Source organism: Ursus arctos, unplaced genomic scaffold (assembly GCF_023065955.2).
Source record: "Ursus arctos isolate Adak ecotype North America unplaced genomic scaffold, UrsArc2.0 scaffold_29, whole genome shotgun sequence".
Taxonomy (NCBI): domain Eukaryota; kingdom Metazoa; phylum Chordata; class Mammalia; order Carnivora; family Ursidae; genus Ursus; species Ursus arctos.
The window spans coordinates 25,482,511-25,495,674 of record NW_026622974.1 but is presented as its reverse complement, the minus strand read 5'-3'; the positions used below and the strand labels follow the sequence as shown (position 1 = coordinate 25,495,674).

General features: G+C 46.1%; 1 protein-coding gene across 1 annotated transcript in view; it reads left to right on the top strand.

Moving 5' to 3' along the window:
* Positions 1 to 5,317: 5,317 nt before the first annotated feature.
* Positions 5,318 to 13,164, top strand: part of B3GAT2 (beta-1,3-glucuronyltransferase 2) — a 73,735-nt gene continuing 65,888 nt past the window's right edge. The window contains exon 1 of the mRNA XM_026507115.4: positions 5,318 to 5,926. Coding sequence (XP_026362900.2) covers positions 5,318 to 5,926 — 609 coding nt within the window. The remainder of the gene's footprint in view (positions 5,927 to 13,164) is intronic.

Genomic DNA, 13,164 nt, shown 5'->3' with positions numbered 1-13,164 from the left:
CTGTAATACATAATCATCTATTTTATGCATCTTAACTTTCTATAATAGAAATTCTGAAATGTGTTAAAGTAGGCTCAGTAATATAAGGAACCCCATGTGTAATCTCTCAGCTTCAATTATCAGCTCATGGCCAATAACCTCTATTTTACGTGTATAAACTGTAGTGTTTAAAGTACTTTAATCTACATTATCTCCTTTGGTTCTCGTAACAACCATGAAAGGTAGGTTGTGTAGTTTTACAGTAAAATTCTATTGCTAACAAATTATCATTTTAATGTAAATGCCAATTTTTAAAATAGCAAGGGAAAAGATATAAAGGGTGCTAGTACGCCTTTATACATATTTTATTGGGTTTTTGTGGACCCTAATTCATTAATAAAGAAAAGGAGGAACACTGGCATGTTTTACCTTCAGCTATTATTCAAACTGAGTAGAATTATTTTTCAGTGAAAATGTTAGGATGAATTGCCAATTTCTACTTTTCTAGAAAACCACTTTTACTGAATAACCTTGATCCCAACCTATCATATAAAAATGGGATTTTACTCAACAAATTACTTCTAACACCACATTTTGTACATAATAGCTGCAAATGTCTAAAATTTTAAGGAACCATTATAATTTAGAACAATTCTAGGCCAAACGTGATATTTGTAGAGGCTCCAGATGCAAGAAAATAAACCAAATGAGCCATTTAATTTGTGGTTTGGATGTCATTTTTCTGACAGTTATCAATGAAACTGTCATGTATCCCTGGAATTTGAGGCTGTTAGAATTATTTATTTTGGATGTCACTCTTTCACATGTCTGATATTTTAACAGAAAGTTATGTTCACATACTTGTGGGTATTGATTATCAATACCTTCACATGACATTATTACTTGCCCGTGAATTCGTTCTGATTCTCTTTACAACCTGATTTGCATACCCATGTCATCATATAGACATTTACAAATACTTAATTGTGTACAGATTTTCTTCTTGATCTCTTTCTTACTTGACTAAGAATATTCAGCATGTCCCCAGATGCTCATTTGAAGGTTGATTTAGTCACACTGGCAGAACCCCAGGCTCAAATGTCAAATGGGATCAGTTCGATACAGTGCACTAATCGGGCTGCAATCTTTTTGCTCCAGAAGTTACAGTTGCATATTACTCATCAAGGCAAAATGGAAATGTTTAGTGATTATACGGTATGTTTTTGTTAACTCCCCAGATGGGATTTTTTTTTTTTTTACCTTTGTTTATCTGAGAACAACAACCGAATGCTGATGAAATGCTGTGGCTGATGCCAGCAATCTAAGGCTTCATTAGTACAGATGAAGCAATGCTCACTTTGTTACACAAATAATTAGAGAGATTAAATGAAAATAAACACTGAGAGGATGTACAGAAGCTCTGAAGTTAGGTAATTATTTTAATTACTCTAGTGACTTCCACCAACCTTCATTATCAGCCACAGATCAAGTTTAAATTGTTTTATGTAAAAATATCATAGACTATATGGAAAAGTACTACAGCTACTCAGTGACTATGCTTCATAAAAATGAAGAAAAAAATTTTCTTCAAGCTTCCACTAAAAGGAGTCGTTTCCATTCTGGTGCCTGATAAACTCTCTAAATATTTTAAAAGCATGATACATTTTTGCACTTAAAAGTGTTTTACCCCGGTTTTATGCTTCAAATGGACATTCTTAATAATTTTGTATCTTTTTCTTGACTCAGATTTGATCATGAAAGATGTGGGTTCACATTTTTGAGTCACTGAATGTAAAACAATATGGCATATTCAGTCATTTGAAAGAAATGTCACTTGGAATCATGTCATCATTATTGCATGACAAGCTGCACCTTGTATTTGGGGTAAATATTTCTTTATTCCCCTCCCTACCTCAAATGGGGGAAGACTACCACACACACTGACACCTTCCTGACAGGCGGGGGCCCTATTTAGAGGCATTGTCAGTCCTGTTTCAAATGGATCTCATTTTTATTCCTGTGTGATGATGATTCTGCAAGATCTCCTGGGTTAAGATCTTCTTTTGAACAAATGTTACCTGCATTTAAATACCATTCATTGCCTACCTAATGCCCGCTCCTCTGCAAACTACTTTACCTAATTTATACTATTTAATCCTTACAAGATTTCCACGGAGTATGTATTATTAACTCTATTTTTCAGGTGAGGAAACTGAGAGGCTCGCCGACTTTCTAAAGTTGCTCAAGTGGCCCAGCTGGGAATCAAACCAAGGTCGGCCTGACGTTAAGAACCATGATGCCCCTAACAGATGTTTGAATGAGGTAAACCTGGATGCAAATGCTGACGAAACATAATAGAAACGATGAAGTGACCTCCTTAATGTGAATGTGCTAGTTAAGTGTTGTGTTGTATGACACCTGTGAATTCTGAGCACCAGTTAAAATCTCCAGTTCGAAACTTTGATTGTATTTTATTTTTTAAAGATTTTATTTATTTGACAGAGATAGAGACAGCCAGCGAGAGAGGGAACACAAGCAGGGGGAGTGGGAGAGGAAGAAGCAGGCTCATAGAGGAGGAGCCTGATGTGGGGCTCGATCCCATAACGCCGGGATCACGCCCTGAGCCGAAGGCAGACTCTTAACCGCTGTGCGGCCCAGGCACCCCTAACTTTGATTGATTTTAAAGTGTCTCATCTGTGAATAGCCCTCGTTGCTGCAGAAGAAGCAATTAGGAATGGGTTTTTAGGAATCGTAAGAATAACCAAGAATTCCTGACTAACAAAGATTAGTGAAGTTTCTTAATACAATTCAGTAACCACTTGAGCTTCACTCCAGCTAACACACAAGGCGTTTCTCTTCAACTACATTAAAAATTCCAGTAGGATGAACGAGTCTTCAGTAATCTTTGCAAGGGTCCTCAGGTGTGTGCTGTTTTCTAGTGTTTAAGAAAAGGCTTTACTGGGTTCCCTTCACCACCTAACTGCCCCAAGATACTGACATTGGTTTCAGGCCGGGCACCCCCAAGCTTGGTCAGGACACATTTTCAGGAAGCTGTGCTATATTCAGGGGACCATTAGGGTAGCCGAGAATCAGCAAAAGGGTCCATTGGATTCATGATTTCCTATGTTAGGATGCACTAATCTGCTGAGTTTATACTAGGAGTTGTGGCTGATACAGGGAGGTCGGGACAGAAGGCTAGCCCTTGCGGTGGAAGGGTGGGGAGGGAGTGCATGTTAACACTATAAATTTCACCCTCAGGTTTCAGACTCTAGCAGGAAGTTAGGGAAATTCACAGACGCTCCAACACCCGGTGATAGCAGCAAGGGTAGGGCTAAGAAATTGAGGATTCTTAAAAAGGCTGGGGGTGGGGTGGGCTATCAGCTCCAGAGCTCTCCAGCAAGCCCTCACACGGAATGCGCAATCGGAAGGATTTATTTGTGAATGAGACTGAGGAAGACAAACAACCTAGAGAAGATGGGCTCAGAAATTATTTATCACGGGCTGGCGGGAGAAAGGCTTTCCTGCTGCTTTTGCAAGCACCTCTCTGGGAGGTGACTATGAAGCCTGGCCCCTCTTCTGCCCGGTACCTTATAGACAGCCAGGGACTCAGCTAGTAGGTCCGTTAGATAGAAAAAGTCCTAACTAAGCACCAGCTGTTTACTCGTCTTCCAGGCACTGTCATGGTTCTGTATGTCTTCGTACTCTGTTTGATTTTGATTGCACCATGTTTATACATCTAGGAGGGCCAACCCCTCCCGGTCGGGCTGTGCGGAAAGTGATTTCTTCGGGCCGAGCAGCGAGGAAGCCACGGGCTAGACTCCGGGGACCCACGTTTCTATTTCCACTTGGCCACTTGCTACTGACCTCGGAGAAATCCCTTTAAACTCTGAGCCTCAGCTTCCTCATCCATAAAATGAAGGTGATCCTACTTTCCAGGCCTCTTTAAAAGGATCGTCGGGAGGGTCAAACGGAATAATTCTGATGGTAGCGAACTGTGAGGAAATGTGACTCCAAATTACTGAAGGAAAAACAAGTTAAACATACTCAGCTGGAGTTTTAGGAATCCTCCCCGCCCGCCCCCCCCCCCCGCCCCCCATGATCTCACTGCAGGCAGGCAGCAACGATTTGGATGGATTCTTTCTTATGGACCATCTCACATGCCAAACACCTATGCGTGGCACCCCTCCATCTCCCAGGGCTTCTCTTTATTTCTGCCTTTCAGTGAAAGCGCTTTTTGCTGCTGCTGTTGGGTACACACGCCAGCACACTAACCCCGCAGCTGGCGGGGGATCTTTTACCCTCTCCGCCTTTCCCCCTCAGCCCCCCCCCCCAGGTCTCCCGAGTTTTCCGCACGTGAATGGGGTTTCCTGGCTGATCTCTAAAGACCTTGCAGTATTTCAGAAAGCTAAGAGCACGCGGAGATGAGCGAACGAGCCTCCAGCCCTTCCCTCAGGTCGTGCAGCCCCGCGGGGACCCTCCTCCGACTCCTCCGGCGGTGCAGCAGCCGCCTCCCGAGCCGGCTCTCGGGGCCGTCAGCGGCAGACCCCGCGGAGAGCCGGGGCCCCCCTCGCAGCCTCCCCCTCGCAGCCCCTCTCCGCCAGTAGCAGCGCTGCTGTCTTCCCACAGGAGGACTGGGAGGACGCTGGAGTCTGCAGCGCCCCCGCCCCCTCGCTTTTTCTTTCTTTCCTTGCTTTGGGATCTTGCTGCCGGAGCCGGGAGAGGTTCTGAGAAGAGAAGAGAGAAGGACGGGAGTGCAGGCTTCCGCTGCGGCGCGCCAACAGAGCTGGGGGCACAAGATCTCCGGCGTCCCCTCCCGGTCCTCGCCAACCCGGCTGGGATGTGACGAAGGAAAGCCCTCAGCGCCTGCCTCCCGCCCTCGAAGGTGCCCCCAGAGAGCGCACTGGGAGCACACCGCTGGAGTCCCTTTGCCCGCAGCGCCGCGGGACGGGAGTGGCTAGGAGCCCTGGGGCCGGTTCCCAGCTCCCACTCTTCAGAAAGAGCGGCTGGGGATCACCGCTTTCCTGGCGCTCGGCACAACTCCGGGGCCAGCAGCGCGCGGTTGGACAGAGTCCCGCTTCCCGCCGACTCACCGGGACCGGGGGACAGCGCCAGCCCGCCTGCACTCCCTGTAGCCCTAGCCTCTCGGCACCTGCGCGGATCTCCCACGCCAGGGGGCTGAGTCCCGCGGCTCCCGGCCCCCGCAGCGTCCTCAGACCCCATGGAGAACGCACCCGCCGCGGCTTCCTGAGTGCGGGCGCTGCCGCCGTCCAAACTGCGCCCTGGGGTCCTCCATCTCTCCCCTCTTAGGGGCGCCCGAGAGGCCGGGGAAGAGCGCACCATGAAGTCTGTGCTGTTCAGCCGCTTCTTCATCCTTCTGCCCTGGATCCTAATCGTCATCATCATGCTCGACGTGGACACGCGCAGACCCGCGCCCCCGCTCACCCCGCGCCCCTACTTTTCTCCCTACGCGGTGGGCCGCGGGGGCGCCCGACACCCGTTCCGCAGGGGCGGCCCAGACGTTGGCCCCGGGCGCGGCTGGGAGAAGCGCAACGAGTCGCGGCCACAGCCACGGCCGCGGCCCGAGCCGCCTCTGCCCACCATCTATGCCATCACGCCCACCTACAGCCGCCCGGTGCAGAAAGCCGAGCTGACCCGCCTGGCCAACACTTTCCGCCAGGTGGCGCAGCTGCACTGGATCCTGGTGGAGGACGCGGCGGCGCGCAGCGAGCTGGTGAGCCGCTTCCTGGCGCGGGCCGGGCTGCCCAGCACGCACCTGCACGTGCCCACACCGCGGCGCTACAAGAGGCCGGGACTGCCGCGCGCCACGGAGCAGCGTAACGCCGGTCTCGCCTGGTTGCGCCAGAGGCACCAGCACCAGCGCGCGCAGTCCGGAGTGCTCTTCTTCGCCGACGACGACAACACCTACAGCCTGGAGCTGTTTCAGGAGGTAGCGGCCGGCCCGCCCCAGCTTGGGGGGTGGGGTGGGGGACGCGCAGGAGGGGCCTCGGGGCCGGCCCGGCTGCGGCTGCACTTGGGAGTTCTCAGTTTTCCGTACTCCTATTCGCGACTACAGGTGGAGCGCTCCTCGCGGGCAGCCTGTAGCTTCCGCTGGCCCTGGCGTGTTTACGCGGGCCTTGGGGGTGGAGAGTGGACCAAAGGACTGTTGTGGCTCAGGGGAGGGCGTGTGGCCAGGGGCTTCACAGTCCACCTGGTCCTGAGATTGAGCCGAGGGAGTAGCACAGGTGAGGCGCGAGGATTTCCAGGAACGAGGCTCTGGCTGACTTGAGGATGGAGCCCAGATGGCAGGGAGAGTCGCTGCGGGGGCAGGGGGGAGGCACGCTCTCAGGAACCGGTCGCGGAAGGTCCCAGCTCAGTGGGCAGGTCGGTGTACTCCCGAGTCTAGAACTATATGGGGAGGAAGGTGGAGATGGTGACTAAGAATCACCCCAGAGACAAATTTCTCTCATAGTCTGATGGCACGGAAATGATTATTAGTGAAAACAGTAACTTCTCCGAGGTGTGTATGTGGGTCCAACCTCTGTGTCTTCCTGCACCCCACAAAAGCCCTGCTTCTGAAGATTGCCTCTTTTTCAAGGAAAACTTTTGGTAAATGAGTTGAGACTGTTCTGCCCTGTGGTTCTGTCTTTCTGCAGCCCAAATTATCAGGCGGACAGCCCCATTCTTTTTCTCAACTTTCCCTAAAGCCTCTCTTGCACCTGCCCATTGTGTCCTGGTGCTCCCTATGAGGCCCTGGGTGCAGCGCGGTCCCCTGCCCCCGAAATGGCTCTTTTCCCTTGGAAGGCCACTCGTGCACAGAGCCAGCAGGGGGTTAAGACAGGTGTTACTTCTTGAGGCTAGTATTTTGCAATTTGTGTGTGCTCTGCGAATGAGTCCAGAGTGCATGGTTTTCACTTTTCTTCCTTACAAAGATACCTGGAAAAAAACAAAAACTTGGACTCTTTGACACTTGGTGGGACTATTGCTTTCCTTACACAAATTCCTTGACCTCCTGCTTTTGAGACTCCACCACACCCCCCCCTTCCTGCCAGGTAGACTGGAGAATGTGTGTGTCTGGTAAACACAAACGCCCCACACCTTCATCCTAATAAATGTTTGGCTTTCTTAACCTTGGGAGAGAGTGACTCTGTACCCTTTCAGTTTAATTTTTCTGTCCATGTGGCTTTTAAGGTACCATTTTTTAAAAGGGCAGTTGCCACCTTCATTTCTATTCATCCTCTCCTCCATGAATAAAAGGACCAGTAATTGCTTTCCATCCTTCTCCATCTTTTTTGCAATGTAGGGCTTTTTTTCCCTGTTCCTCAGAAGAAATAGATAAGCTCGAAGGTGCAGGGGGTTGTCTTTATTATAACCAAGATTAGAGATATAATCTGATTTTTTTTTAAGTTGGGCTTTAATGTTGATCCTGCTTACATACTCTTTCCCCAAAAGATACAGTGATTTGTATTCTGAAGCAAAGACCTTTACGTTTCAATACACCATAATTTTAAACTCCGAAGTATTTTTTTTAAGTTGCCTTACCTGTAAAAATGTGTGGTCTTGTATATGTAATGCACATCATTATTAATCAACTTTTTAGGGGGATGTGCTGTGAAGGGGTGTGAGTTTTGGTTTATCTCCGGGTTCTAGCCTATTGGTGTGAGGGTTAGATGAGTAGAAGAGCTGGCATTACAGGCAGTGAAACAATTGAGCACAGTCTTCCTCTGAGGCTTCCCGACCTGAAAGGAAGACTTGTTTGTGGGGGATGTTGAGCAGCAAGAAAAAAATCCCAGTAGACATTTCATTGGTCCATTGGAAAGAGAATATAAAGGAGGAGAGGGTGAGGAGAAGAAAATAGTATTGGCCCAGAGGAAACTAAAAAGGGAAAAACATGCAAAACATACAAGACACTCAAATTTTGTACAGTTGGAAGTAATGGAAAAAATCAAACTTATTTGAAGAGCATGTGCAGCTCTTCTTCATGGAGAGGTTCCAAGTGGTACAAAATATACGACAGAAGGACTGTTTAAAAAAACGTCATACACATGATACGCTTGGAATTGAAATTCTGTAGCTCCGAGAGGCCACTCCCAGACAGTAATTTCAAGGCTAGTCCCTTTCTCCACCCCCTCTCATCCTCCCCCACACACAGTGTTCTTGGACAGAGTGGCATCTGTTCGCCATGCATATATGTTGATACATTCAGTTTTCCTTTTTGCAGTGCGTTCTTTTCCTTGTAAGGCAAGCGATATCGAACTCTCTAAAAAGTCAGGTTAGTGGGATTTATGCATCCTTGGTTTTATGCAGTAACGGGATGGTCTACCTTATACCAGTTCTAAGATAAATGATTCCATGTGCGTTATAGTCCAGGCATTGGCTCTCTTGGAGAACAGGTAGGACTAGATAAAACATCTAAAAGCTGCAACTCCTTGGGGGAAGGGAAGATGCCCGTCAAGGGTGCTGTAGAGGTGAGGCGGATAGATCTCAGTCCTCCATATTGTGCATACACACAAATTAGTTTTTAAGTCATTCACGGTACTTAAGGAGAGAATGTCCCAAGTCAGGCTTCATCTTTTATTCATAGTGCTTCTAATTTCCATGGTTGATGTTAATGTCGATAAGATAAAAGGAGGAAAATGAACCAGGTACAAATTAGCTCGCTAAGCATTGGCTGCAAATGAAGGAAACTGAAAGATGAAAGATCTCCAAATTAAATTAAAGGCGCAACAGGCAATCTGTGTTCAATTATTCCTCCCTGGTAACTGGAGAGCTGCTTGCTTCTTCCATACAGCTAACCGATTTTCAGCCTCCCCTCTCAACTGAGCTATGCTGCCAGGAAAGAAATATTTGCATCGAACAACACTGCATTAACAGCCACATCCACTTGCTAATGACGCTTAGGGGGAGTGGTAGCCACAGAAACTGGACTGTGCATTGGAGATGGACAGGGTTTTTCAGGTTTGCAGTATCCCAGCAGCTTCTCCTGCTCTTTCTGTGGCACGGAGGGGGCTTTACCCCACAGATCACAGGTAATCCTGCCTGTCGGAACACCCTATCTGTCTAACCCTCTGGAAAAGCCTATTTGTGAAGAATTTAAGCTACTTTAATACAAGCCACAACTGCAGATAAATGTGACTATCTAGTTACATTTTCAATAACACTATCAATGAGACTTCTGTTCTTTGCTAGAAAACCGTGCGGTGTTTCCTGAGTTTAAAGCTGATGCTTGGTGGGGCGCCTGGGTGGCGCAGTTGTTAAGCGTCTGCCTTCGGCTCAGGGTGTGATCCCGGCGTTATGGGATCGAGCCCCACATCAGGCTCCTCTGCTAGGAGCCTGCTTCTTCCTCTCCCACTCCCCCTGCTTGTGTTCCCTCTCTCGCTGGCTGTCTCTGTCAAATAAATAAATAAAATCTTAAAAAAAATAAATAAAGCTGATGCTTGGGGTGCCTGGATGGTTCCGTCGTTAAGCATCTGCCTTGTGCTCAGGGCGTGATCCCGGGGTCCTGGGATTGAGCGCCGCATTGCGCTCCCTGCTCCGCTGGGAGCCTGCTTCTTCCTCTCCCACTCCCCCTGCTCATATTCCCTGTCTCGCTGGCTGTCTCTCTCTCTCTGTCAAATAAATAATAAAATCTTTAAAAAAAATAAAGCTGATGCTTTTCAGGGGAAGTTGCTTTCACCTTTGGAAATCAATTGAATCGAAAGGTTAACAAACAGTCCTTTCCCAGCAAGAAGAAAAACTTTAAAAATTTTAACTTTAATGAGCAAAGACTGGAAGACAGGCCAACTGTGAGACATTTAAGGGGGGGCGTGAGAGGACTCAGTTAATGAGAAGGCATCTTGAAGATGCCTTTCTGGCAAGCAGTGAACTAAAGAGGCCCTTTGTTTCGATTTTCTGTTGGGTGCAGTTAAGCTATTTGTGTGCTGGGCAGGTGGAGGAGTTGAGGTTTAATTTTCTGTCTCGTTCCCTTTCTGAAGCATCAGTATGCTCCCCTCTTTATATGCAGCTTATTGGAGCCACAATCGAAAGGATATTCAAATTTACCATGTTTGCCCTTCCCCTCAAGGACTAAGTTCTGCCTCTGTTTCCTGAATGGAGACCAGAGAGCTACCTTTACTTTTACCTTTGACCCAGTTACTTAGTGTAGGGTAATTATCTTGTCAACGTGAAGAAACCTGAAAGAATCTCTTAGGTGTAGCATAAAATGACGATTTTGCCTGAAATGTGCCCATTGTGTTTTATTTCTCCCCGTCTACAACCTTATTAATAATCACGTTGTAGGGCTGATACAACGTGAGAATTTTCTAAAACTGTGTGTATAAAACTGCAGCGAATTTTCTTAGTCTGTCAGTGTTAAATCTGAAGATTTTCCGTGTTCTCCCTGGGTGCACGGTACTTGAGTTAGGGCTAATTTTTGAGTTTTCTATGAAGACCAGTTTTCACTTGGATTTTGATATTTTAATGGACCAGAAATAACAATTTGGGTTTAAAAGACATTCTCTCTTCTGCCTCTCCGTGTTGTCTTTTTCCATCATTCTTTGTCCTCCAGCCTACTTTTCCCTGATTATCCTTTCTCATGAATAGACATGAAGACATGCCCGGATTATTGTTTGGTGCAATGAACGTGTGTCTCTTAAACATTTAGACTGTTGTCTCCTGCTTCTTGGAAACTATAGTGGGTGACTCCATTTTCTTCTGTCTACTCCACTTGCCTCTAAATTACAAGCTGGTAAATTTTCTCTTGTGTGAACAGTAATGGAATAGTAATTGCTTTTAAGACATGCTACAAAAGCAAAATAGAAGAACCAAAGTCAGTGGTCTTATTCATTAACTATTCCAGGTGGTATTCAAGTAGTGCTTTTTTTTTTTCCTGGGTACAGAATTCAATAATGTTCAGATATGTCTATTCAAACGTTTTGAAGTCTGAGGAAATATTTGCTCAGTCCGTATAGTTAACACATTATGTACTTGACTTGCAATGCCGTTGAAGAATGATATTTAGGTTTTGCATGGATCTCAAGTCCTCCCTCCAAAACACAAATAAAATTGCTACACCAGTCTGTAGGTAGGTAAGTAAGTAGGTAGGTTTAGAACAGATTTCCAATTCACAGCAATAAACGAAGATAATCCATTGTTCATGCCTGGTAATTCTTGTGCATAATTTAAAATAAATGTTAAAATACTCTTTACTATGGATACAAACAGAATGTAGTTGACATCAGTTGAGCACTTCACTATGGGCCAGGAACCCCCCTGAGGGTTTTAGGTGTTTTTACTTATTCGTTCCTCACAATAGCCCCTGGAAGGTAGGTACTAGTATATTTCTATTCTTTCATCCTATTGCTGATATTTAGGTCTTTGGTGAGCACAGAGATTTTTAAAAGGGCAGCATGAATCTATTATAGTCATTTACCCTGGTATAATTGGCATCCCGATTTCATAGTTGAGTAGAAATGCCTGGAAGTAACTTGAACAGGTCTTACAGCTGTTCAGACACAGAATTTGGGCCCAAGTCCTCTGGTTCTAGAGTCTGCACTTTTTAATTTTTTTTAAGATGTATTTATTCCGGGGGAGGGGTTGAGAGGGCGAGAGCGTGGAGTCCAGCATGGGGCTCCACCTCACGACCCTGAGATCACCATCTGAGTCGAAACCAAGAGTTGGATGCTTAACTGACTGGCACCTGGCACTATCCAGGTGCCCCTAAGCCTACATTTTTGACCTTCCTGCGGCTTATCTCATTTAACATGTACAGTTGGATGGAGATACGTCATTGTGGTAAGTAAAGCATTTGATCAATAGGAGTTTTTTTTTTTTTTTTTTAAGACTTGTTTATTTTAGGGGGAGATAGAGAGTGGAGGAAGGGGCAGAGGGAGAGAATCTCAAGCAGACTCCCTGCTGAGCACAGAGCCCAAGGTGGGGCTTGATCTCATGACCCTGAGATCATGACCTGAGCTGAAATCAAGGGTCAGTCGCTTAACTGACAGAGTCACCCAGGTGCCCCTTAACAGGAGTATTCTAACATTGTTGCTGTCCCCTGCCACACTGAAACTGAGGTCTGGCTTCTTGAACATATCAAGTTCTAATTTTCCTTTTTGATCTTTTTTTCCTAATATTATTTGATCTTATGAACATTTTATTTCATCTTATACAATCTCATTTATAGCCCATTGGATTTCAGATTGCTCTTTTTTCAAGTCAGGTGAAAACGGCTAAGTTAGTATATAGACTGTAGTCTTTTATATATGTATTATAATATGTGTGCTTTTAAACAAGATTTCTTGTGAAAAAGGATCATTTCTGCAAGAAGATAAAATATTAAAATGTTTTCCCTCCCTTGATATATATACATCAGCCACTATAGCTACTGAGCATATATCTTTTCAGGACAGGTGGAGTTGAATGGAAGAAAAATTGTTGAGGGTAGCATGGAGGTCAGGGACAGTCCAGAATTGTTTCACATGGGAGGAGCCGAAGCCCAGGTAGGCTGCGGACACCTGCTGGTTGCTCTCTCGCACTGGCAGCTCCTCCCTGCAGCACGAAGATGTAGGAACCTTCATCTGGTGTGCTGGTTACACCAGCCATCAATGGCCCATACTGTCGGGGTCACCAGACTGGTCACTTGTTGATAGAAGGCTTAATTTTCTTGTCTGTGATTTCTTTTAGGACTAGGAATATTCCCTGGGTTCAAACCAAAATGAATAAATCATTGGTTGGGTCTTTTTGCGTGTTGGGAAAACCCTGGAGTGGTCTGTGCTGAGGAGGGTGGTTAGGTTGTCTACCACGAGTCTGATTATTTGGTCTTTCCTTCAAAATAACTGAAAACTTAAAAGAGGGGCTTCCCCCCCCAATCAATCTCCAGCAGTGGAAAGAGAACTTGAAATAGTAATGTATGTTACATGCAGAAACTAAGACCCTCGTCCTTCAGTCTGAAACGCAGGTATTTATAAATTGTATCTTCCTCTCTCCCTTGAAGGCTGAGTGTGCTGAATGCTGAACGTTCTCCATTAACTGAGAAACAGTTATCTAAGACGATTGTATGTTAGCAGTGAGAGTGTATGGCCCTGCAAGATTCCTTCCACCTGCTTGAGCTTACCCATGGCCACACTGAGGAGATATTTGAATATAATTAGTATGCCTTCTCCATTTAACAAATGTCAATTGAGCATCTGCTGTGTGCGAGGCACTATGTTT